Source organism: Protopterus annectens, chromosome 1.part0 (genome assembly GCF_019279795.1).
Source record: "Protopterus annectens isolate FY-2018-M chromosome 1.part0, PAN1.0, whole genome shotgun sequence".
Taxonomy (NCBI): Eukaryota; Metazoa; Chordata; order Ceratodontiformes; family Protopteridae; genus Protopterus; species Protopterus annectens.
The window spans coordinates 352,386,729-352,412,706 of NC_056725.1; the positions used below are offsets into that span (position 1 = coordinate 352,386,729).

General features: G+C 42.0%; 1 protein-coding gene across 1 annotated transcript in view; it reads left to right on the forward strand.

Annotated features, from left to right (window-relative positions):
- Window positions 1-25,978, forward strand: part of LOC122792270 (prolyl endopeptidase-like) — a 315,525-nt gene that overhangs the window by 273,446 nt on the left and 16,101 nt on the right. Inside the window, exons 6-7 of the mRNA XM_044060028.1 lie at window positions 11,193-11,319; window positions 11,535-11,620. Of these exons, the coding sequence (XP_043915963.1) occupies window positions 11,193-11,319; window positions 11,535-11,620 (213 nt within the window). The remainder of the gene's footprint in view (window positions 1-11,192; window positions 11,320-11,534; window positions 11,621-25,978) is intronic.

Genomic DNA, 25,978 nt, shown 5'->3' on the forward strand with positions numbered 1-25,978 from the left:
GCATAAAACATACTAGTAGGACAGGGATTGCATTGGTATACATTAAAACATCTGTGCATTCTGCAGCATTCTCACAGCCACTACCCCCCCCCCCCACTATCAATATTTCAGCACCATTGTACACAAAACAAAAATGCATTAATGAATATTCTTATGTAAGACTAGCTAAAAAAAACTACTTCAGATCTGAACATTAATTACAGACAAGACTTCCTTCCTCAATCTCTTAGCAGAAGAATTGTGGCCATAGGTAAAATAAAACTGTTGAAACCACAAGTCTACCCCCCCCAAAAAAAAAAAATCATCAGCATAAGAACTCTGCAGAAAAAAGCTATGCAATCTTCTCCATAGGTTTCCTTACCATCCCCCAGCAAAAAATAAAGTTAAAAATAAACCCAGTAACTTACCTTTTCTGCAGTTGATACAAGGCTGGTATTAATCCTCTTCTTACTTCTCCTACACACAGACCAGACCAGTTCAGCCCCTTTAAAATTTCCCTCAAAAGGACAGTTTCTCAGATCTTTTAGAAATTGCCCTTACAAGGGCAGTTAAAAATAAGCTGCTTTGCTGGTCCCATAGTCTTTCCAGAAAAACTTGCATTCCCCATCCAACCTCACACCACACCTCTCAACCTCTTGGTGTGAAAAATCTGGACAAAGCCAAAAATAGTGGGGGTACAAAGGCTTAAAAATAGGGACACTTTTTAAATATTGCTCATATAAAGTTGCAAACTTGCTTTCAGGCTTTACTTTAGCCTGCATTTTCTGAAGGATGTAAAGTCTGAAACGTAAATGTCTGCCATTATTTAGTGAAGAAAAACACAAATTTTATGAAGAACAAACCAAACATATGAAGCAAATATGTGGACATTATTAAAAAACTGGGCAGTTCAGAGGTATGCCTAGCACTGATAATCCATAGAACTGACCCAACAGACCACAGATTACAGCAAAGCCGATCAGAAAACTGGAATTTGCATCTTTGATTGCTGCATCCAGTCAGGTCCCTAGCTTCACTGAAGCGGACCTGATTGAGTGCAGCTTTCAAGTGAAGCAAGGGACCTGATTGGCTGCAGCAGTCAAGGAAGCAAGTTCTTTAAAAAAAAAAAAAAAAAACGGAATTGCGCTACGACGCTAAATGAAAGAGGCAAGAAGCAGAAAAGATGGAGAAACACGCAGCTGCTTAATGTGGGGGCCCTAACATGTGGAGAGATAATCGGGGGCACCCCGCGACTGCAGGTTTGGCGGGTGCCTAACACCGGCTATGACGTATCGACTATTACGTGTTCGACTATTTGGCCATTCAATCATGTAATATAGACCCGAAGCTGCTGCTTTTTCCTCTGTTCATACTTTTACTAAGCATTACAGATTGGATGTTGTTCCAGGCCCATGCCGGTTTTACTGAGGCTGTCCTGCATGGGTTTGTAGAGGGCTGTTCTGTGCCTTCCTCCTGTCTTCTTATTAGCTCTTTTACTGTCCCTTCACTGAAGAATACTGCAACAGTGATATGGAATGACATAGTACAGTTGTGTAAAGTGTTGTGTTGCCTTTTCTTCACTGTTGCAGCATTCAATCCCTCCCTCCTTCCCCCCTCTGTTATGGTTCTTGACCCTGTTTTTAGTAGCACTCCTGGCCGAGGGGCTGTTGCTTCCTTTCATAGGTTCATAGGTTGGTACTAGGCAATCGGCCCAAGGGCCTATACAAGCCTAGCCATAATTCCCTGCCTATTTCTTCCCACACTATTTACTTCCCTTTTGAAGTTTTTATTTTCAGGATGTAGATGTTCTACATTGTCCTTGGCGGAATTGTGTTCCTCCTGGGGCAATTCAGTTCTGAGCATTTGCATCCGTATGTCACCTTTATGTCCTACACTCTATGAGAGGAGCTGCATGTGTTGTAGGGTGCCTGTAAAATCAAAGGCTTTGGTATTCTGGTTGGATGTTGAGCTGTCCTTGGCAGGAGATCCCTTAGGTGAAGAATACTGCGACAGTGAAGAGAAGGAGATCTACTGTTATAAGATTTTGCACAACTGTACTTTCTCCATAGCCCTTGTATTCTACCTCCTGTATGGCTCTTTGCATGCTTGCATGCCATTTTCTTTTCAGTAGGATATTTAAATATGTTTCTTTTGCTGCTTTAGCTTCCACTCTGTACAATTTCTGTAACAAAAGCTTGTACTCCTCCCTGTTTGTGGAACCTGTGTCCATTCCCTTCCATGCTGCAGTTAAGACAACAGGATAGTCAATCCACACAGGAATTCCCTGGGATTTAAGTGGCTCCAACAAGTGAGATATCCCTTTTCTCAGTAAGTGCAGTGAATCAGAATAATTTTTACAATAACGTTTTGAGTGTTGTGTCTTTATTAGTTGTACATGCATGCTAATGTGTGTCCTGGCCTTCCTCTTGCGTCTTCCATTCTACCAACTCCATGGAGTCTGTGTTATTGGTTCTTGTAATCTCAGTACGTTAAATCCTGATTCTAGCAATTCCAGCAAAATTCCTTCTAGCTGTGCCTGTGGAACGTCTTATAATACCCTTGTTATCTGTTTGTTTCTTTTAGATCATCTTTCCAGGCCATTCAGTTTTCTTGTTTGCCATCAGAGCTTTTTCTATTTATGAGCCTTCTATTATGTTCCAGCACCTACAGTCTTAATGCCACACTGACCTCTTCCAAGTCCTGGGATATTTCTGTCAGCTTGTCCACTTTTGTTGATTATCTGTTGTTTCCTTCATTAGATCCACATTATCAGTGACTGATGTCCTTCTCTTGTCATGTTGCAGTATTCCAAACCCTTGGGTTTTCCTTTCTTGCTACCTGAATGCCCGGCCAGTGTACAAAAGCTTCTAGTCACTGCAGGGTATGTGGGATGTCTGACATTGGCTAAGGGAACATGGGCCGTAAAAGTGACATCTGCAAGTACCAGACCTCAGAACTTCTCTGCCGCCAGTCAAACATCAGCTCTTCCTGCCATACCGGCCGTCAGATCATCTTTTCAAAGATAAATACCCCATTGGGGACATTTTGTTCATTTGGGTCACTGCATGCTTGTTTAGGTTCATGTCATCCAGGAAGGGAAAGTGTAGATGCGATCGTCAGATAGCACATAAGGGCATCCATGAGCTTTGTCTTTTCTGTTTAGGGCCTACGCATGACCATAAGTCCTGCTCCTTCTGTCAGGCCTTCGTCCCAAAAACCTTAGGCAGTCATCTGCATGTCTTGAACATTTATTTAGAAAATCAGCGCCTTAAGCCCTTAGCTTTAGCTGTGGAGGGGCTGTCCAGTCAGCCCGTCAAGCCAGCTAAGAAAAAGGCCAAAGTTGCTAGGCCTGAATCCATTGCTACACCTCCTTCACCCGACATCCCTCCTGTGGCTAACATTAACCTGGAGAAACGTTTGGTCGCCGGCGATATGGGTACAGCAGGTATCATTGGGAAAGCCGCAAAACCCAGACCAGACGGCATATCCTCGGAGGTAATCCAGGGGTCTACTTCACTGGCCTCCCAGACAGGTCCTCCCACTACTGAAGATGTTAGCAAACCTAAGCCTATTGCCTGTCAGCCAATTAAGCCACTTAGATTGCAGACTGCAGATTAATCGAATAGACCAGTTTAACCAAGCAAAAATCCAGTGATTTCTTAAAAATGGTTAACAAGTTATTTTACATTATTTCTAGTGGTAACCTATTGCAAAGCCTAACAATGGATGTGGTAAATGTTGTTGTAAAAAGGTTTTACAACTGTCCATTAAATATATATAACTACTATACCAAAATGTATAGTTACTGTTCAAGATTTCAACATTCAACAATATTTTTAGTACCTCATCATGAAGTGCTTTGTAAGTCACACTTAACTTCCGTTGCAGATATCTGTATGTTACTGAATAAAATTTGTGAGTTCAAACAAAGCATAATATGGACAGTATAAGATTCATAGATTCATAGGTTAGTACTAGGCTAACTGCTCTTGTGAGCCATTTTAAGCCTAGCCAGTTATCCCCTGTAAGATTCAAACCCTGTATCTTGTGTTTGTAAGGCAAACACCTTAACCATTAGGCCACCTCGATAAAATATATTTTTTAACATTCATTTAATGGAAATATGTTCATAGATTAGTATTAGGCTAACTGCCCTTGTGAGCCATTTTAAGCCTAGCTAATTATCCCTCATAAGACTCAAACCCTGCACCTTGTGAGTGTAAGGCAAACACCTTAACCATTAGGCCACCCTCCCAAATAGTAAAGTATGTCATAATCATTTTTTAGTAAATTTCCTCTGCATAATGCCTAATAGTAGTATATCACTTTTTGTATAAATGTAAAATAAAGAATTATACTCCAAAATATTTCTTACATAAGCTACAAAGAACCTTGAGAGGACAATGTGATCCTGAGTGGAGAATTTTTGTAACAGCTATCCAGAGATTTTCATAGCTTTACCTTTCACAAATTGGACATTTACCTTAAATCTAAAGTTGTTACTAATTCTGATGCTGAGATCCTTGTATTCAAAAAAATGGTGGAATTGAACACAACCCAAACTAATTTTAAACACAGGATCACATTGGCCAAAGAATATTATTCCACTTTTTGACTCTGTTAATATTTAGGTCTTTAGATCTGCTTTAAACTCTTAACAGCCATTCCTCCCCTTCTCCTCCATTTTGTGACTTTTCATTTTTTCCTCCATGTGGAACTGATTAGTTGATTACTTTTTTTTCACTCCATTGTTCAGAGCTCTAAGCATAAGCAGCTTTCTTGCTTAAGCTCTTAGGAGGTCCTCCCTTTCCTAAAAAAAACAATGGTTTTCATCATCTTCCAAACAGTCAAATCTGTGCCTGCAGTTTCTCTATAGTGATTCCTGCATATGAAACAGGGGAAGGCTAGGAACCAGAAGAGGAGGAAAGTAGTTGCTGGATGTTGCCTTAACCAGTAAATACCTAACAGGTGTCTCTCTCCCAGCATAGCAACTAAGGAGGCAAGCCCATGGTGATGTAGCTAGGGCTCGGTTCCTGAAAAGCAAACATTCTGAAGAAACTTAGGGGTATCTGAGCAGCATGAAGGGAAAGGTTGGTAGATGACATTTGGCCTTGCATCTTGATACCTACAGGGTTTGCTTCTTCTCTCAGACAAGAATAAACAGACTCTCAAAGGAGAAGGAAAGGCCTGCCTTCCACCTTGGATGTCATTGAGCAAGAATAACAATCCTAATGTGTTGAAAGGAGTATCTAACAAAAGACACCCAGCCTATACCCAGAGGGAAAAGCCACAGCTATGCTATCCTTTGCAGGCATAAAGCAAGACATGTGAGACCAATATACCCACGACATCCAAAAAACAGTGGGCCAAGGGGGGTCTACTTGCATAGCCATAAGCAAGGTTAAGAAGATGCTCTCCAGTTCCTTATTCAGAGAGGGATTGAGCACTTCCAGTAACAACTTCAGCAACAGGGACTGCAACCTTGACAAGTGAGATGTACACTTTGAGAGCCCTGAGCACCAACATGACAGAGGAGCAAACACCGATGTTCTTCATTTAGATCAGTGTTGCAGTAGTCTGACTGCTGCGATTTAAGCTAAAGAAGACTTTATATCTAGCCTGACTTGCAGAGCTCAACATCCCTTCAGCCTAGATCTTTCTTGCTGTAGTTTGCAGTGAATGCATTGATCTCATTGCATCTTTAGTCTAGTGTAGATCATTCTGCTTCAGAGCCCAGAAAAGAGAAGAACCATTTTTGGGGGGTTCCTTTCTTAAATTAATTGTATTTTGTGATTTTTGGGTAACCTTGTAATGTTCATTTAGTCCTACATCCAGCTTTACATTAGAGTATGTCTGAACTTAAGAAAGGTAAATGTTATTGTGATAGATTTCACACAAATACATGCAATACCCATTGCTTGTTTTGCTTAGGCCTAGAACACGTCATGAAGGACTGTAGAGCCTTTCAAGGATATGCATCTAAACTTCTGAGAAGTAGGCAGTGTTCCCTGCAAAACTACTTGTATACGAAGGAGCTTGAAATGAACACCCGGTCTGCTGTGGTTTTCTCAAGGTTTTCGTTACTTTCTGACCCCCACCCTCACACCACAGTTAGTGAAAATGATCTAAGGAGACAACAGAGGAGAACATGGGTGATATGACTTTGGCCATTGAACCAATGAGGATTGAGGATGTAGGCCATTTTGTGTGTCTTTTGCTCCCCTTGGACTGTACATCTCAGATTCCCAAGGCCTCTGATAAAGCCCCCATTGGAGGCTGGCATGCCAAGGGAAGCAGGCACTTACCACCAAGCCAGCAACCATAGTTCAACATTTGGAATGTATGTCCCATGGTAGACATCCCTTGCCAAAACCTGTTTCATAATTTCAGAGGAGGAGGATGGGGCAACTCACCAGCCTAGTAAAGGAAGATGCAGTTGGCAGAGAGGTGGAAGTGCAAGAAATGTGCACCCATGTTTGCACCTGCAATGTGAATGTTTTGGCTAAGAGGACTCAGAAGGTGAGACACAAATCACTAGGCCCAGTTTGTATGCATTTATCTCAAACATCCTCTGATTCCTTACCATCTGCCTGCCACATGCTGTTCCAAAACAATGTATCTCTTTGGCTCATGTTTTTCGCCAAGCTATACACAGCCTACAGCCAAGCTCTTGGGATGTGATATTGAGGAAAAATACACCATTTCCTCCACCTTACTAAGAGAAAAATTCATTTGAAGACATTTTTTATTGTTTATAGGATCAGATCCCCAAACGAGGTATTTTGAATTAACAGGCTTGAATGCCTCCAAATCCGTGTCCATTCCTGCTGTTTTTTTAAGTCTTAAACTACAGTTCATAAAGAAATCCAAGTTGTCAAATATCTCCCATGCCAAAAGACCAAGTGCATTTAATTCCCCTATTCCCTCAATTCAGCCAGCTCAGTGATGTAGAGGGATAAAGACCTGACTATGACCCAGTCAACGCAGGTACAAGTAGCAGAGGTGATTGATGATGCTGGCAGAAGGAATGGGTAATGCCTATCCTGGAGGGGAAGGGAGGTTGTATTCTGGCTGACTTTGCTTTCCAGTCTAGTGGTATGAACTGAGGGTCTCACAACCATCAAAAGCAGGTGCCAGTCTGGGATGAATGAGCGTTGTGGCTGCACAAGCTGATGACAGCAGCTTCTATCCCTGCCTGTGAGGTAGTGCATGTGCGTAGACATGGTGGGGCATTAGCCAGTCCCTGCAATGATGCAGGTGTGTTTGTCACTACCTGGGAGATTGATTAGGTTTGTAACTAAAAATAGGCTCTTGAGTGACTGGATGCTGGCATGAGCACAAGTGACCCATCAATGTCTGACCAGATGATGACCTGATGGTCAGCAGACAGAGTGGAGAAATAGATACAGACAAAAGTAATTCCCCATTCTCAAGGAACTCCTACTATTAGGGGTAATATAATCAGTTCTTGGAGAAGAATAAACCAAGAAGTTCTACTCGGGTCTAAGAAGAAACTATCTCCTTCGAAATAAAAATCAACTCGTTAACCCCAGTAAACCCTGAAACAGTTAGGAACTATTCCAAAGCAAACTACATCCTATTAAGTAATACTGTCAAAATTCAATTCCACTTCCAACCCTAAGTACACAGCAATCTGTGCAGAATTCTTCACAGAAACCTTGTACAACTATGTAAATGGCTGTATATAGGCTGCTATACATACTAAAAGTAAGCCCAAAACAAATTCTAAAAACAAACCACACTGGTGGAATCCTTAACTTAATAGGGTATGTAACAAAAGGAAAAAAAAGTTATGAACCGTGGTAGTTGTTGGAGGGGTATATGTGCCCATGTTGGTCAGTGTGTGCCTTCCATAAAGCCCAGCAGCCCTAGGTCAGTAAGCTGCTGGCTGGTGGAATCTTAACCTTATTAGAGTATAAAACAAAAGGAAAAAAGTCATGGGTCATGGCTAAAATCAGGAAGAGCAACTCCTGTAATGATAGGATCTCTCTAATTAAACGTATTAGGAAACAAGGTGAATTACGAGGTCAAGTTAGCCTCAGAGGCTAAAGTCAACCACAAGGCCTTCAATAGGTATGTGTAAAACCTCAAAGGCAGCATACATCAGTGTGCTGAACTGGTGGTCAGTGGTGCCGTCTTCCCTGAGCAGATCAACATAGTGAATTTGCAGGCTGACAAATTCAGCTGAAACGTCATCACCACTACCCTTGCCTCCCCCACGAAATACCTACTGGCATCAACCCCCCCCCCAACTATTAACAGCAGTTCCTGGAGGCACTCACTAAGGCCAAAAACACACTGTCAGTGGGCCCTGAAAATATCCCAGGATGCCTCCTAAACAGTTTGAAGCATGACCTTTCAGGACCACTTGAGTCACTTTTCAAATATAGCCTCAAAACACTCTATACCACGAGAATGGTGGACTGCAACAGTAATCCCACTTCACAAAGGTAGACATTCAACCAACCCCCAAAACTACAGACCTGTTAGTCTGACTAGTCTAATATGTAAAGTCATGGAACAAATTATCATGGAAATGATCAGCAAAGACACAGGAAACCTTCAGACACTTGACCTAACTCAGTTTGATTTTGACAAGGGATGGTCATGCCTACTAAACCTGGTGGATATCTTTAAGAAAGTCACCAAAACAATGGATGAGGGAAAAACAGTGCATAGTAGCAGATATTTAATTACGTCATTGTTACAGTATCATTACCATCATAGACTGGGGTACACAGTCCTTATGCTACATCCCCTTCCCTTGTGGAGGGCCTCAGGCCTGCTTAAGTCTAAATTGAATTGGGAAGACCTGTTTTTGTATCCACTCCCCTCAGCCTAGAATTGAGGGTCTTTCTGTCTCACTTCCCCTAAAGGTAATTCTTGGGCCTAGCTTTCAGGTTAGATGCCTTTAATTTTTCTGGCCAAGAAAACTTAAAATGGCATGGGTAAATATCCTGACTTCCCATACAGATGGACATCTGCCACACCTAGAGGGGGAAGGGTGCTTAACTCTGGAAGTTAGATTGGATGCCATGCCTTCTGAGGCCGAGGTTCCAGTAGCCCGGCCTATTGCAACAGTGACCTTCCCAAACGTCTGCTATTGTGGTAAGTTCTTACACAATTGTACTGTGCCAGATGTATCCCACAATGGTGCCATTCTCTCCACCAGCCTTTTAGCTAGCAGGAAATTGGGTGGGTGGTATTAAGAGGCAGGAGAAGACTTCCTATAATAGCCAGTGATATCCTGATTTTTCAAGGCAGACAGTGTAATGATTGTGTTGTAGTCACATGACTATTACATGTGATAGCACTGAATCCACAGCTTTTCTTGAAGAGCCTACTCAGTGAAGCGGCATGTTCAGGTAGCATTTAATAACACTAATAACACTGGGAAGACATCATGAATAGGCTAGTTGAGAGGAAATCAGGATTGAAGATCTGCAACAGTTAAGTACCAGAAAGATTCCCAGAAGTGGGATAACATACTGACTGACCTGTAGTTCCTTGATCTGTGGTTCCTTGGAAATAACTTGCTCACTCTTATGGGAGAAAAACAGTGATTGAAGAAGAGCACAGTGCACTGTTTTGTGGAATTTGTTCTTTTGTCTGTGCTGTGTACTACTGTGAAGTTGGTATAAATAAGTTTAAGGGTAGGGTTGGCAGAAGAGTTTGCCCCCCAGCAAAAAAGAGCTGTTTTTGATATGTGCCATTGCAATAAATAGCGCAGCCATATTTCGATTAGTTATGTTCACTGAAGTGATTTTTGAGTGATTGCATTCTGATCCTTTGTAGTGGAAGCCTTTTTACTCATTGAAGCAGTGACCCTGGGGCTTAGTTATACAAAGTGAGGACTGGAGAAGGGTGTCATCCCAAGGCGAAACATTCAAGGGTCTTTGCTGTCAAAAATTATTTTTATTTTTGGAATAAGTGTAGTAATGAATCAGTGTCTGTGTAATTATCAGAGAAAGGTGGAAATAAACCATCTTATAGCAATTTTGAGTAACATGATAATGAATAATAATAGAAGTACACTGACATCTGATAACACTGAGTATAACCTAACAGAGAACTGACAGGAGTAACTTGACCTAACACATTAAGGAGATTAGGGTTATTTATTTGTCAGGGAATAGAATAACCTGGTATTGGCATAATTATGAAAGTTTACTAATCTTTTTGACAATGAAAAAGGAAAGACTTCAAGCATCTTAATTCTAGGAACAACTTCAGCAACAGTGACTGGATGAGGTTAAGGTAAAATAAAAACCTTGCCACCAACACTCAATTTAATATAAAAATGTATGCTGAAAAAATGTATTTTCACGTGCTGGCATGCTTGCTAAATGCCCATAAGTATGAGAACAGTTACCAATGTTGACAGTGTCAGAAAAATGAAGCAGTTTGTTCTTAATTTTACTGCTGTTTCTGAATCAAGTTTTTAAGAAAAGTAATGTCTTTCGGCATTTCCCAGTTAGGGGTCGCCACAGCGGAACTCCGGTCCGCTAATGATTGGCAGTGGATTTTTACGGTGCCGAGTTGCCAGCCTGACACCCAACCTTCAAAGAAGGCACACTCATTCACGTACACACCTACCTGCATGTCTTTAAATGTCACTCGACTGCTGGGAGGACATGCAGACTCCGCACAGAAGGCACACCAGCTGAGAATCCAATGGGAGAACCTCTTGCTGTGATGTGACAACGTTAACCGCTACACCACCATCAGGTTTCTAAGTATAGACATGAAAGAAGCATGAAACTCAGCTTTTCTGCCCTTCCTTTATGCAATCACGACATTTAACAGTACACTAAAATAAACACTTCATATCTCATCACCTACATTTGTAAAGACATGCAGTGATAATAAAAAAATTTTTTTTTTTAACTTTTCTTATTGCCACTGGGTGATACTTCTGCTTGGGAAGTAACTCAAATGAGATCCAATATCACCTTTGCTGTTCTAATTTTCAGACTCAAGGATGTCGACCAAGTACTAGTAAATAAGGGAGATGACATAAGAAGTGATATGTGCAATAGTGGAGTTGGAGGTATGAAAGAGAAGAGGAAGAGTGCTATAATTACAGCCATCTTGTACATTCAGGCAAGAAATATTGATGTATAACTTCTGCAGTACAAAACGAAATAAATAAAAATTACTTTTCACTTTTTTTTTTTTTTTTTTTTTTAAAGGAATATCCTTCTGTCATTATTACATCATATGAGAATGATCAACGTGTACACAAGGAAGGGCTGTTAAAGTACATCAGTAAACTTAGGAAAGCCACAGCATATCATGCTGAAAGTCATAGCAAACAAGGTAATCGTGATTTACAGTTGGCTACTCAAGTTTAGGTAAACAACTTTTTTTATAACCATTCAGTTTACATTTGTAGGGTAACTTGATATATAAAATTACTTTTATTTATGTATTAGATAATCATTTACAATATGCACTTTGGGTTATCTTACAATACCTTTTTACAGTTAAAGTATTAAGCAGAATTTGCAGCATTTGTTTTTATTTTATTTTAGAAAGCTGTTCATCAAACATAATCTTAGATATGCAGCCAGAGGGTGACCATTTTGGACCCACAGCTTGGGATGATTGCCTGAATGAGGTATTCTGTTTCCATTTTATTACCATTACTTTTTGAATAATTGTTTTGTGACATTTGCTTAAGAAATGTGGTGTTGTTTTCAAAGGCCATCTGTCTGTTGACTTAAGATGTGATTTGATTACGCATACTTGTCAGTTTTATTGTAAAAATGTGACTGGTTGCAAAATCTTGAAATTAAACTCTCTACAGGTTACCTGTGACACTGACATCCTCTGATTCAGTCCATGTACATTAGATCCCTTTTTTCTTATGCAACATTTCAGTGTCTTCACATATCTAGCTGTGGTTTCTCGTCTAATTATCAAATACATTATTTCAAACTTTTCTGTGTGTTTGACTAAGTTTCACAACTCCTGTGGCTTAGTTTCTAGGATAGATGTTACTCACAAATATACAGTGTGCAATATTTCTCTTGTGTATTCCAAAACTGGTCAATGGAAGCTTCAGTTGAATAAAAAACAATAAATTGCAGAAGCCTCAATTCATCTGAACATCTGGAAAAAGCATATTGTGCAGGGGAGCGATCCCCCCTGCGCCTGTGTCTTTTATATGTAGTAATCACAAGGTTGCACGACTGTGAAGAAAAAAGAAAAATGGCACACTGCGAATCACTGTCCGCTTGCAGATGGAAACAGCACTGGCAGGGGTTTTCAGTGACAAACTATTGATGAGTTGGGCACAGGCAACTGAAAAATCAGCAAGTTGAAACCTGCATGGCTGACCAACTGATGCAGTATTTGTGTGGTGTAGGTTTGCATTATAACATTTGTAAGGTGTAGTGTGAGGTGGTGCAGTGGTTAGCATTGTCACCTCACAGCAAGAGGTTCTCCAGTTCGATCCTTGGATGGGGTGCCTTCTGTGCGGAGTCTGCATGTCCTCCCTGTGGCCGCGTGGGTTTCCTCCAGGTGCTCCAGTTTCCTCCCACATCCCAAAGACATGCTGTAGGTGGATTGGACACTTTAAACTGGCCCTAGGTGTGAGTGCATGCGTGCATTTGTGTGTCTTCTGTGGAAGGTTGGGCGCCGGGCTGGCAACTCGACACTGTAAAACTCCACTGCCAATCATAAGCGGACAGGTGATCCCCTGTGGTGACCCCTAACCAGGAAAAGACGAAAGAAGAACTGTGAATAAAATCATGATTCTTTTAAAGGTGGATGAAACCTGTCAAAATGAAGTTTTGCCTGCATTTATAGTTTCTGATGTGTAGCTGAAGCAGTGGATGCCATGACAAGCACTCCCACTGACTCTGTATTGTTTATCAATCTTCCTGGAGTCTTTCAGAGAACAATCCTGTTGCATTTGTTGCCTTTGAAAATCTTGGGTAGACTAGGATATTACGAATATTTTCTTTCATCATCTCCTCACTTATTTGTCTCTAAGACCAATGTGCCCTACTTAGTAATAATTCTACATCTCAGGGGTGAACCCTGACCTTTATAATTCAGATACTGCTAGAGCAGGCTATCATACTAGGAGTGATGGTGTATCTCAGTGACTGCTGCAGATGTCACTCCTGTAGGCACAGTGGATAGCCTTAATAAAATCTAACTGCTTGTGTCTTCTTTAATGGTAGTATGCAGTAACAAATCTACCACTTCCCTGCATATTGGGAATGTAAAGAGCATACATGGTTATTGTTCTTTTCTGATTTGTGTCGTAAAATTGGCTGAGTGTTTGAACTGCTGCTTTTAAATTCCTGATTATCAGCAGTGAATAATTTAATTTTGTGTATTTGTTAATAATCAAGAACTAATGTTCTTGTCACTGATGTATGATTTGCCTCCTTGTAATTGCTGTTTTATCTGCATATATTGGCTTTCATCTGCTTGTGTTTTCTCTGTGCACAATGACATTTTATTTTACTGATGACATTTCTAGTACTGGTGAGATGTTATCATATCATGTTCTTTGTGCCTTTGGGCCCAGTGCATGACTGAAAAGGGTCCATGGATAGACCAGGTCATTTACTGTTATCAAACAAAAACATAAGACTCTTCCAGTCCTTCAACTAACCTACAAAGTGTCAGGCTGCTGTAGTAAAATGCTCTAAGACAGTTTGATGAAAACTTTATAGTCAATTTTTTTGATTAATTATAAGAAAAGTGATCACAGCTTCAGCTGGCAATTTAAAGTCATATTTTTTCACTGTACAAAGCCCCCCCTCACCCCAACACTGACACAAAAGGCTTCACTTCCTGCACTCTCACGCTTGTTATAGTAAACATAAGGGCATTGCACTTTAGTGGTAGAGAAAATATTCCCTCTTGTTAACCCTCCCACACAAAGTTCCTTTTATGGCTTTGAAAAATTAGTTGAAAGCCATGATTCAGCAGTGGGATTTTTGACCAGTTCTGCAAGTACCACCATTAATAAAAGCTATGATTCAACCACATTATTTTTGACTACTACCACCACTAATAAAGTGGTAGTTGATATGTAACATTTAGTTATGTTACCAAGCTGTACAAGTGTAAGTATGCTGGCATAGGCTGTCAGAATTCTTAACCCCAGTGGCCAATGTTCATTACATTCATTTCTGAATTACTTTTATTTGTTGCTTTCTTGGTTGGTTGGTAAGTAAGTGATTGAGTGAAATGGATCCTAGATTGAGCTGTTTTTGTCTATGACCTTGACTAAACGCAGCCGTTATGATACATGGTAAAAGTAAGGGCCAGAAATATACACATAGTTATGCAGTGGTATAATATGCACAGGGAGAGAATATAACTTTTGTGCCTGAATTGTGCATAACCGAAAATGTTAGAAAAAAAAGAAATGTGATTATGCAGCGGTATGTAAGTAGGTGGGAGGTTGGCATGTTGGTTAAGGTGCTTAGCTTACAAGCACAAGGTGCGGGGTTTGATTCTCACATGGGACAATTAGCTTTGCTTAAAATGGCCCATAAGGGCAGTTAGGTTAGTAGTAATCTGTGAACCTGTAAACCTAGAGAATATCAGCAATAACGTAACATTTAGACTAAGAATTTCAGTCCTGAGAGAATGTATATACATGTGATTAACTTCATTGCTCTCTGAAAAAGGTTCAGAAAGCAACTTAAAAATTTCAGAAGCCATGAGCTAGTAAATCAAAACTACAACTGTTAAAGATTCTAAATAAAATTGCTGGAGCTTAGCAGACAGTAAGTTAATGTAACTTATTAGACATGATAATGAGATTAATTATCAAAATTATTTTTTCTGTGTCTATCTCTCTGTACCATGCTGACCAGCATGCTTGTCCCTGCTAGACTTGAGCCCAGTCATTCCACAGAGGTGGGTCAGTCACCATGAGAGGGTGAGAGCTCACTGGAGGGGTCATCATCCTAACAGATGCGGGACATTTTGTATCCTTACCAGCATCCCAACAACTAAGGGCATTTTATATGTCTTAACTTCCTTCTGTTAGTTTTGATGGGGACATGTGGACCACCTATGCCCTGCAATATGTGTGTGTGTGTCTACCACTCAATGCACATAGGCAAGGGCTATTATCACTGGCTTGGGTGACCCCCCCCACCCCCATCAGTAGAACCCCCCCATCAACCCAACCCTCTACTATGAAGTCTCTCTACTGATGCTATGAGCAGGGTTGGCGAGAGCTGCTGACTGTCCCCCTCCAGAATAAGCATGCCCATTTCTCCCTGTCTGTTCAGTCAATCACCTAAGCCACTAATCAAATTCTGGATGCTTGGACCATAGTTAGGGGTTTTATCAATCTATGCCACCAAGGCAGGCTTTTAATAATAGAGCCTTTGTATTATTAATGCACCTAGTGCAACATAATATGGTGTAGAAAATCCTAAGTAATTAGGGCTGCTAAAACAATGTACGGTCCCAACACTGCATTTCAGTACATGCAACTCTGTAACATAAGCTGTAAATTTAAACATTGAGTTCTCTAAACTAATAATCCTCAAGTTTTTAGGTCCTGTCCTCTAAACCACAAAACCACTAATTTGTTGTGCACCCTGTTAAATATGACTAACTTACTGTAAGTCATAACTGCTAATGCAGATGTCCTTCATGGTTCACTGTTGCAGTCATGACTGTAGGGTTCTTCCTGCCAGCAGCAGACCTCGATCGGCCAGAATCCCAAAGTCTGGATTGGGCATCAGCTGAGGTCGCTTTTAGCCTGACGTCAGTGTGCCAGGAAGTATAAAGACCTCAGCCGACACCATTACCCCAGTCTTTCTTGCCGCGCGGTGCCCTGAACAGTTCACTGATGCCGGTCGGCCTACTCCTGTCTGTTTTTGGATTTACTTCCAGGATTTTTCGTTTTTTAAGATAAGTACCCCATTGGGGCGGTCTTTTTCTTGCTCCAGTCAGATGTCAAAAAAAGTTAATAATTGTATTTCTTGTGGGAAACAAATACCTCATAGGGATTTTCACTCTTATTGTATTCCCTGCCTGGGGCCTGGCCACGACGTTGCTAATTGTGGGTTTGTGCTAAATTTAATCAGCGTGCGTACAACTTTGCCTTCTACTATTTTGGTAAAAGGTTTAATTATAATATGTCTTCGGATTCTTTTCCGGCTTCTGGTGTGTGTAAGAGGCGCAAAGATAAAGACAGGCCTCTGAGGTCCAAAGCAGAGGGTATTACTCAGTTATTGCCAGTTGCTGGTTCGTCGGTCGTCAGTGAGCCCCTGTCATCCACCTCTTTTGAACCAACTGCCTGTACCAACTCCGGTGTGGAGCTGATGGGGCCTTCAGAATTGCCAGGGAATGGACCTTCGGATACTACTCCCTCAGTTGGGTACAGAGCCGGTAGGCAGGTACCGGCTTCTGAGGGAGTTTTCAGGCCTTCACAGCTTCATGTAAAAATGGATTCAGTTTTGCATTCTAAGACGATGACTAAGGCTCCAGCTAAAAAGAAATGGCAAGCACAGACACCTTTTGATCAGGGTCCTAGGCCTCAAAGGCAGCTGCTTAGGATGGCTGAAGATTTGTTATCTACTATCAGGGGTTCTCATCCCCCTCCTGACAAAAAGCCTAGATTACAGTCCGATTATGATTCTTCAGACCAAATTTCTGTTTCTTCTGCTTCTTCCCTTGCTTGTTCCTTTCCTCCTTATGAAGATTCTGATGCTGAAGATTCCTTTCCTTCAGCCTCTCCTCCTGAGGATTATTCTTTTGGTGAAACTTTGCATGATATGAGGGAGCATTTTCACTGGGAAGGGCGGGAATTCTCTGAAACCAAGAAAAGGCTTAGGGATTTTCTTCTTCTCTCTCAGCATAAGCCTGTTGCTATTCCCCCTGTATTGGACATTGTAGATGATGTTTTTTCAGAAGCTTCCCTCTCTCCTGATTCTTTTCCTCCTGCTCCAGTCAAACCAGATAGGTATTATAGGATTCCAGATTCTCACAAGTTTCTTTTTAAGAATCTTTCACCTGATCCGGAAACAATTTCTCAGGGCCCTAAGGGTATTAAGGTGGCCTCTGCTAAACATCCTATTCCCTCTGACCGAGAGTCCAGTGCTTTGGAAAGATGGGGTAAAAAAGTTAGCTTTGAACTGTCAATTTCATATGCTAAAGTATCAGCAATATCTTTTGTCTGTATTTAAACAAAAGATGTCAGCTGTTTCTATTGGTGCAGATGACAAGGAGTTACATGATTTATTGCATGCTATTGAACAAGTGGATAAACATACCCTGCATTGTGGTTTTGATTCTTTGGAAGCTTCTTGTAGGGCTGCAACAACTGGTGCAGTTATTAGAAGACATGCTTGGTTAAAGGAACAAAGCTTGCCGGATCAGGTTAAAGCCAAACTTTTGGATGCCCCTTTGCAGCACGATGTTTTGCTTGGGGCCAAAGCTGAAGAGGTATTAAAGAAAATGGAGGACAAAGCCAAATCTATCCAGATGGTTAAGGATTTTCTACAGGTGCAACTTCCTAGATTTAGCAGGCACTGGCCAGCTAAACCTTGGTCCTTTCCGGGCTCGGACAGGCCTCAGAGAAGCAGATTCAGGTGTTCCAGAGGTAGGGGACAGGCACAAACCCTTTTTAGGAATAGGCAGTGGCCTGCCCCCTCTCCCTAAGGTGGTGAAGATAAGTCTCAACCCTACCGGAAACGGTCTTTATGACTCTCGCTTTCTGGTTCCAGGGGCTCCTCTCCTGGAAGCACCTTTGGGAGGAAAGATTTCTCTTTTTTATCAAAATTGGGGCCGCATAACCCAGGACAAATGGGTTCTGGACATAGTCTCAAGACGTTACAGATTTCATTTCCACACCTTACCAAGACCGAACGGTTGGCCAGATCTGCCGAATCATCAATGGGCAGAGGCACAACTGCAGGTTCAGTCCCTCTTAGCTATGAGGGCCAATGAATTGGTACCAAATTTAGAAAATAGGGCAAGGTTTTTATTCAAGACTTTTCCTGGTTCCCAGGAAGGAAAATTCGTGGAGACCAATCCTGGACCTTTCCGTAATGAACACCTTCCTAGATGTACCAAAATTCAAGATGCTCACTCTGCAGCAGCTGCTGCCTATGTTGGGCAAGAACGCTTGGATGGTGACTCTGGACTTAAAGGAAGCTTACCTGCATATTCCTATAAGGTGAGAGTGCAGAAGGTATCGGAGATTCAAAGTGGGCTCGAAGCATTACCAGTTCTCTGTGCTGCCCTTTGTCTTATCTACTGTGCCCAGGGTCTTTACAAAGTGCCTGGCACCAGTAATGGTGTTTTGCAGACAGAAGGGGATTCAAATATACCCTTAACTGGACGACTATCTTATTCAAGCGAACAACAAACACACTCTACTTCAGCATCTAGCTTTTGTGCAGCATCTTCTACAGTACCTTGGATTCACAGTGAATCTAAAGAAGTCAAATCTGGTGCCCACACAACAAATTACTTTCCTGGGTGCTCTTCTGAGTACTACAACCCAGATGGCTTCCTTGACACCAGACAAAAAAACGCAACTGGCTTCTTCTTTCCAACACCTGGCTTCAATGAAACATCTGACTGCAAGAAAGGTTCTGCAGGCTTTAGGTTACATGGCTTCCTGCATTCTCCTAATACCATTTGCAAGACTGCATATGAGGAAACTACAGTGGTACCTCAAGAGTGTGTGGTCTCAGCATTACCACAGTTTGGAAACAGTGATCACGATTTTGCCTTGTCTACTGCAAGAGTTTCTTTGGTGGGCCAAAGCCTGTCTCCAGAACAAGGGGAGGCCTTTTTGTCCTCCACCAACCAACCAAGTTCTGACAACGGATGCTTCAGATTATGCCTGGGGAGCCCACATGCACGGGAGATGTCTTCAGGGTGTTTGGACAAAGGAGCAAATTCACCTGCACATAAATTTGAAGGAGATGCTCGCTGTACAGAATGCTCTGATAGCCTTCAGGGACTTTCTTCTACCAGGGCAATTGTTGATAAAGACAGACAACACTACAGTGATGTGGTACATAAACAAGCAGGGGGGCTCTCGCTCTTACCCCCTGTGCAGGTTAGCCATGGCTCTGTGGTACACTGCACTGACCTGCAGAGTCCACTTACAGGCACAATTCCTGCCAGGAAAAGACAACACTCTGGCAGACACATTGAGCAGGACACTTTCGGATCCATACGAATGGATGTTTGATGTTCGGATATTCAGGATGATAGTACAGGCATGGGGATGTCCGGACATAGATCTTTTTGCATCCCCTCAGAATCATCAACTTCCAGCATTCTGCACCAGGACCTACCACAAACTAGCATGGCAAGTGGATGCCCTCTCATTCAGTTGGAAACACCTCTCAGTATATGCTTTTCCTCCTTTTCCTCTTCTACCTCAGGTACTTCTGAAGATAAAACAGGACAGACTGCAAATGATTTTACTGGCTCCCAATTGGCCTCGACAATTCTGGTATTACACTCTGATGAACCTAGTTCAGGAGCCTCCCTGGATTCTGCCTCAAATCCCTCATCTACTGTCTCAACAAGACGACCGGATCCTGCACAGTCATATCAAAACTCTGAATCTAGCTGCCTGGCAGATCCAGGGTCTGTAAACACCTCTACTCTTTCCAAACAGGTACTGGATGTAATCCTTGAAGCTAGACGGCCCAGCACTAGGAAATCTTATGCAGGTAAATGGAAAAGATTTTGCTCCTGGAATCAGGTCCAAGGTGGCGATTCTGCTGTTCTGAACATTCCTCTGATTTTAAAGTATCTGGCAGAGTTGTTACATTATATAAATTATATCTTTTTCTTCTATCAAGCTTCATGCTTCTGCTATTTCTGCACTTTACAGTACGGATCCTCTGATTTTTTCTCATCCATTACTTAAACAATTTCTTAGAGGGGCTAAGAATGTTCGGCCCCCTGTAAGAGCACCTGTTCCCACTTGGGATCTTAACTATGTTTTGGAAAAATTAACCTTGTCTCCTTTTGAACCTGCAGCTTCCACAGATTTAAAATTTTTGTCATGGAAAACTGCTTTTCTTTTAGCTATAACTTCTGATAGAAGGATTTCGGAATTGCAAGCACTCATGGCTGTGGAACCCTTCATTATTTTTCATCAGGACAGGGTATCCCTAAGGACTAATCCCACCTTTATGCCCAAGGTGGTTTCGGCAGTGGCCTTGAATCAGACTATTCATTTGCCTACCTTTTATCCTAATCCTCAAAGTGAGGAAGAAAGTCTTTTGCACTCTTTGGACGTGCACAGGCAGCTTCGTTTTTACCTGGACAGGACCAAGATATTCAGGAAATCTGACCAATTGTTTTTCGCTTATGCTCCTACTGTTCTAGGGAAAGCAATCACGAAGCAAACTATTTCTAAGTGGATTGCCCACTGCATCAAGTTCTGTTACTCTTTTCATGGCAATCCAGTTCCTGTTAATATTAGGACTCATTCTACCCAGGCTACTACTACTTCAGCAGCCTTTCTTTGTGGGGTTCCTGCCAAGAATATTTTAGAGGCTGCTACTTGGAGTTCTGTGCATACTTTTTCTAAGCATTATAACCTCCCTCTCTATTCCAAATCTAGGGCCGGTTTTGCTTCTGCGGTTTTGCAAAGTTTTGTGGCTGCTCCTTCTGTTTCTGCTCCAGCCACCCTTTCTTAGCTTTGGGACTCAACCCTGCAGTGAACCACGAAGGACATAGTACAGTTGTGTACTCTTACCATAAATGTAGATGTTCGAGTGTGTTCACTGTTGCAGTCTGAGTTACCCTCTTTCCTACCCCCTCTTTTGTTTTTTCTTTGAGTATTGTCTGTTATGAGGTATTTTGGCTGCTGAGGTTTTGGGCACCTGACATCTGGGGCAAGAAAAACTGGGGTAATGGCGTCGGCTGAGGTCTTTATACTTCCTGGCGCATTGACGTCAGGATAAAAGTGACCTCAGCTGACGCCCAATCCAGACTTCGGGATTCTGGCCGATCGAGGGCTGCTGCTGGCAGGAAGAACCCTACAGTCATGACTGCAACAGTGAACATACTCGAACATCTACATTTATGGTAAGAGTACACAACTGTATTTTTATACTAGTTAGACCCAGATGAATCTTCAGAACAACTGTTATGGCATTGAACAGAGCAGTTGGGATCATCAGGTAACTATGCAAAGAAGCACAATTATTATATAAAATGAACAGAAACAGGATTACAACCATAGACAGGAAGGTGCATAGCAAATATACTGTATGGACTATCTGCTGGAAGTGTGAGACTTAATAATGCAAGTTCTGATGCTTTAAAATTTAAAGTATGATTTTTGTATAAAAAATGATGAATTCTGAGACTCACTGATGCATGTTTAAATTTTTTTTTTTTTTTTTTTTTTCAGGAGAGCTCCTCCCCATTGCACACTAATGCTGCATTTGTATACTAAACCTAAGATTGCTGTACTTCAGAGTAGAGAGAATACCAGGAAGTATTTAATGTCAGTATTAATATACATTCTTCCTATTCATATTTACATTCCCGCTGTTCCACGGATCACACTTACAGTCCTTGGACTTTCAGCAAAGCCCCCACTACTTGCACAGTGCAGGGAGCTGGCTTTATGGTTTAGGGCATGTGGAAACAGTTATATTTGTCTGGCAGTTGGCTTAGAGGATTAAAGAGCTGTTAATGAGCTGTTTCCTGTGGTTCAGTGGTGCAAGGTTTGATTCTCTCAGCCTCCATTGCTTAACTGTATGACTCTGACAAAGTCATTTAACCAGACACCGCTCCTGGGCTGAGTCTGAAAAAGGTCCATGGAGATCAGTACTCTATCCTGTGAAACAAATACAAATAAAATAAATGGATTACCATGAAGTGGAATAACATCCAAGATGGTAATAGTTTTAAAGATCATTTTCATGTACATGCTTAATTAATATGCACAGGTGCAAAAAATAAGCAAAGACAGTTAAACAGTAAATAGGAATAAATGGATTAATGAAATATATACACAAATTAAATGAGCACAAAAAAGTGGCAGTCTGCAGCTAAACTGAATATTAATACAGTAGTAGTAATAGACAAGACTGATGTCCGCTATAGGTTAGTTCAAATAAACGAGTCTGCTGATAAGTCTTAAAACCAATAACCATATAGGAGTCTCTTGTGCAACTTGGTAATGTATTCCAGACGTAATCTTGATAAGCAAAAGCATGTTTGCCAGAATATTTGTGCCATGCCTAAAGAAGCGCTAGCAATCCCTGGGTGGCCAGGCACAGAAAGTGTGACAGCTGATAATATGCCTAAAGATTTTCACAGGTAATAAGAACCATGGTCATACAGAACCAAGTATACCATGAGTAGAACTTTAAAAATGATTCCATGATAAGTCGGCGGCTAGCGTAACTCATGCAGAACTCATGTAATATATTGGTGTAAGTAGCCATATCATGGAGTTGTGATCTCATTGAAGGTAGTTAAGTTCACAGTCAGGGAAACCTAGATCCAAGATGGAACAAGGAAGATGTGACCATAGCTGAAACCTGGTCCTCCAGTATTAATTTGTTACCAAAGTCAATGCCAAAGTTGCACAACTTCTAGATGGAGTCCAGCTTATTACCTTAATTAATATTGGGAGACAAGACTGGAACTGTTATATCCCTCAAGGCGACATGTATAGCCATAGCAGTTGTCACTGACATATTGCTATTGATATTAGACCCATTTGCCTGTGGAAAGGAGAGGAAGATCTGCATATCATAGTTTCATAGTTTCATAGTTTAGTACTAGGCTATCTGCCCTGGGGCATTTGTAAGCCTAGCCATAGTGATGTGGCTTTCGCCACCCCATGAAATGGTACAAAAATGCACAGAATAGATTTAAGAATACTGTGCCTCTGTCTAGTAGTGACACAATGAAGGTCCCCTTATATAATAGAATTAGTTTACTGTGCCCCTGTCTAGTAGTGACACAGATGTGACGCCTGGGGTAAACTTACGATCTCCCATCCACTCATCAAGATTTCTCTTGAAGAGAGTCAGTGAGGGGCTCTGCCTAATATGAACTGGGATCTTCTTCCAAAGCATGGGAAGTCTCTGGGTTATGAATCTATCCCTCCAGCATGTCCTATTCATACTTGTGCCGAGGTTTAAGTCTTTAGCTCTCGTGGTCCTGATGGATTTGGATTTTTTGAGGTGGAGCATGTCTATCAGTTCCTGATTGGACATGGCCTTGTACGTCAGGCAGAGATCACCTCTGAGCAGGCGGTATGCTACTGAATAGAGCTGGAGTTTCTTTAGTCTGGCAGAATAAGACATATGTTGGAGACCCTTGATCCTCTTGGTGAGGTACTTTTGTGGTCTCTCCAGCTGTTGCAAATGCCGGGTGAGGTACATACCAAATGGGGCATTGTACTCAACCATGGGTCTGATGAGGGAGAAGTATAGGGGTATAATGACATCCTTGGATCTGGATGTGAATCCCTTCCTGATAAGGTGTGCAAGGTAGAATGTTTTTCTAACCACTTTGGCAACGTGGGTGTCAAATGAGAGGTCACTGTCGACTTGGGTCCCTAGGTCTCTGATTACTTTTTCTGTACTCAGTGGGTTGCTGTCTTTGTGATAATTTGTGGGTATTTTTTTTTTTTTTCCCCAAAGGGGATGACTATACATTTTTTGGCATTTAGTTTAAGGCCATGACTCTGGCACCAGTTGTCCGTTTCTGTGAGGCCTTTTTGTAGGATGTATGTGTCCGCTGGTGTATCGACTATGGCGCCTAGTTTGCAGTCATCTGCGAACTTTGTCAGCCACAACCCTCCCATGTTTGCTTTAACATCTGAGAAATAAATGCCGAACAAGAGGGGTCCCAGGACAGATCCCTGTGGGACACCACTTGTGACTGGCTTTGAGTCTGACATTGCTCCAGCGATTTTAACTTTATGGGTTCTGTCCTTTAGCCAGTTTGCAGACCATCTAGTGACATAAGGGTTTACATTTAAGCTGTTGAGCTTACCTATGATGCCTGAGTGGGGTATTGTGTCGAAGGCCTTAGCCAAGTCCAGGTAGGCTGTATGGACTGCTTTGCCCTCATCAATGGCTCTAGTGACTGTTTCGAAAAAGTCATCTAGGTTCAAAAGGCAGGATCTGCTCTTTACAAAGCCGAACTGGGTGGGGTCAGGTGTCTGTAGGTCCCCTATGTCTCTGTTTATGAGTTCCATAATGATTCTTTCCATAGCTTTGCAGACCAGGCTGGTTAAGCTTATGGGGCGGTAGTTCCCAGGGTCTGTAGAGGTACCCCCTTTGTGGAGTGGGACCACTGTTGCTGTACGCCAGTGTTCAGGTACATAACCTTTAGTAAGGCTAAGGTTAAATAGCATTTTTATGTGCGGGTTTAGCTCCTCTTGGAGTTCACGTAGCATGCAACCCGGGATACCGTCAGGTCCCATTGATGCTGTGTTTTTAGCTTTGTTGAGGGCAGTTCTCACTTGGACATCTGAGATGACAGGGAGATTACATTTAGCTGGGATAAGTATTTCTTCTTTTGGGGGTGAGGGAGGGGAGAAATTTGCAATGAACGTGTTAGCCAGAATGTTGGCAATATCTGTGGGTTCAGTGTATTTTTGTTGTTGTGAACTAACTCTGAGCATATCTGAGGGTTTCCGCTCAGGTTTCTAACATAGCTGAAGAAGGCTTTGTGGTTATCTTTAGTGTCCTTAGCGATTTTTCTCTCAAAGTTGGCCTTGGATGTTTTTATGAGAGAATGTAGTTTTCTGCTAATGTTGATCAGAGATGTCTTCCCTTTATGGGATTTTGCTCTGTTGTGCAGTAGCTTCCTTCTTGTGTTATACAATTTGTTAATGGCTGTGGTCCACCAGACAGGACGCTTGCCTTTGGTGGAGAGGGACTTGGATTTATTTGGGATTGCATGATCCATGCATTCTTGGAGATGTCCATAGAAAGCGTTTGTGAAGGATTCAGCATTGTGGGATGTGGTATCCACTGGCCCAGTGGGCTTAAAGGGTACCATCTCAGTCTTAAGAAGAGTGAAGTCTGCTTTTGAGAAGTTTTTCACTGTGGTATTTTGTGCTGGGGGTGGAGGTGGGATATGTATATCCAGGGTGATTAGTTTGTGGTCAGATCTCACTAGTGAGGGGTATACCTCCGGTGTGGAGCATTTTGTCCCCATGTTTGCGATGATCAGGTCTAGTATATTATCTCCCCTAGTGGGAGAGGTGACTAGTTGTTCCAGTGCATTTGAATTTATGAATTCCAGGAACCTTTGGGCTAGGGTGTTAGGGCTAGAATAATGTACCAAATCTATGTTTGGGTAGTTTAAGTCTCCCAGTGTGATGGTATTCTGTGATATATTCATATCCTCCAATGTCTTCAGGAAGGCTGAGTGGGGTTCCTGAGATTGGGAGGGTGGTCTGTAACATGCTACCAGTTGTATAGCATTTTTGCCTATGGTTAGTTGCACCTGTATGGTCTCTGATGCTTCATGTGTTGCTACTAACCTGGAGGTATGGGTGTCCTTGATGAATATGGACACTCCCCCTCCCTTTGTGGTTCGGCCCGGGTTTTGGGGCCGAAAAGCATGATACAAGGTATAGTCTGGTAGTGCTGGGGTGCTCTCAGGAGCCTTGAACCAGGTTTCAGTTACTGCACAGACGTCGATGTTCTCCATACTGAGGAGTGCATTGAGTGTCTGCATCTTGAGATTTAGACTTCTGTCGTTGAGCAGCATTACCCTTAATTTTTTTCCATTTTTGTTTTCTAAGGAGGTGGGTTTGTCTTTTGAGCCTTGCCTAAAAAGGCACTATGGGGGTGGCAAGAGCCTTAGCCAATATCCGGAAGCCCAGTGGTGACAGGTGCAAGCCGTCCCTTGCGAAGCAGCGTGGCTTGTCCAACATGTCATCCCAGGCAGACAGACATTGGATCCCCTTAGAATGACACCAGTACTTGAGCCAATTATTAAAGCTGATCATCTTGTCTTT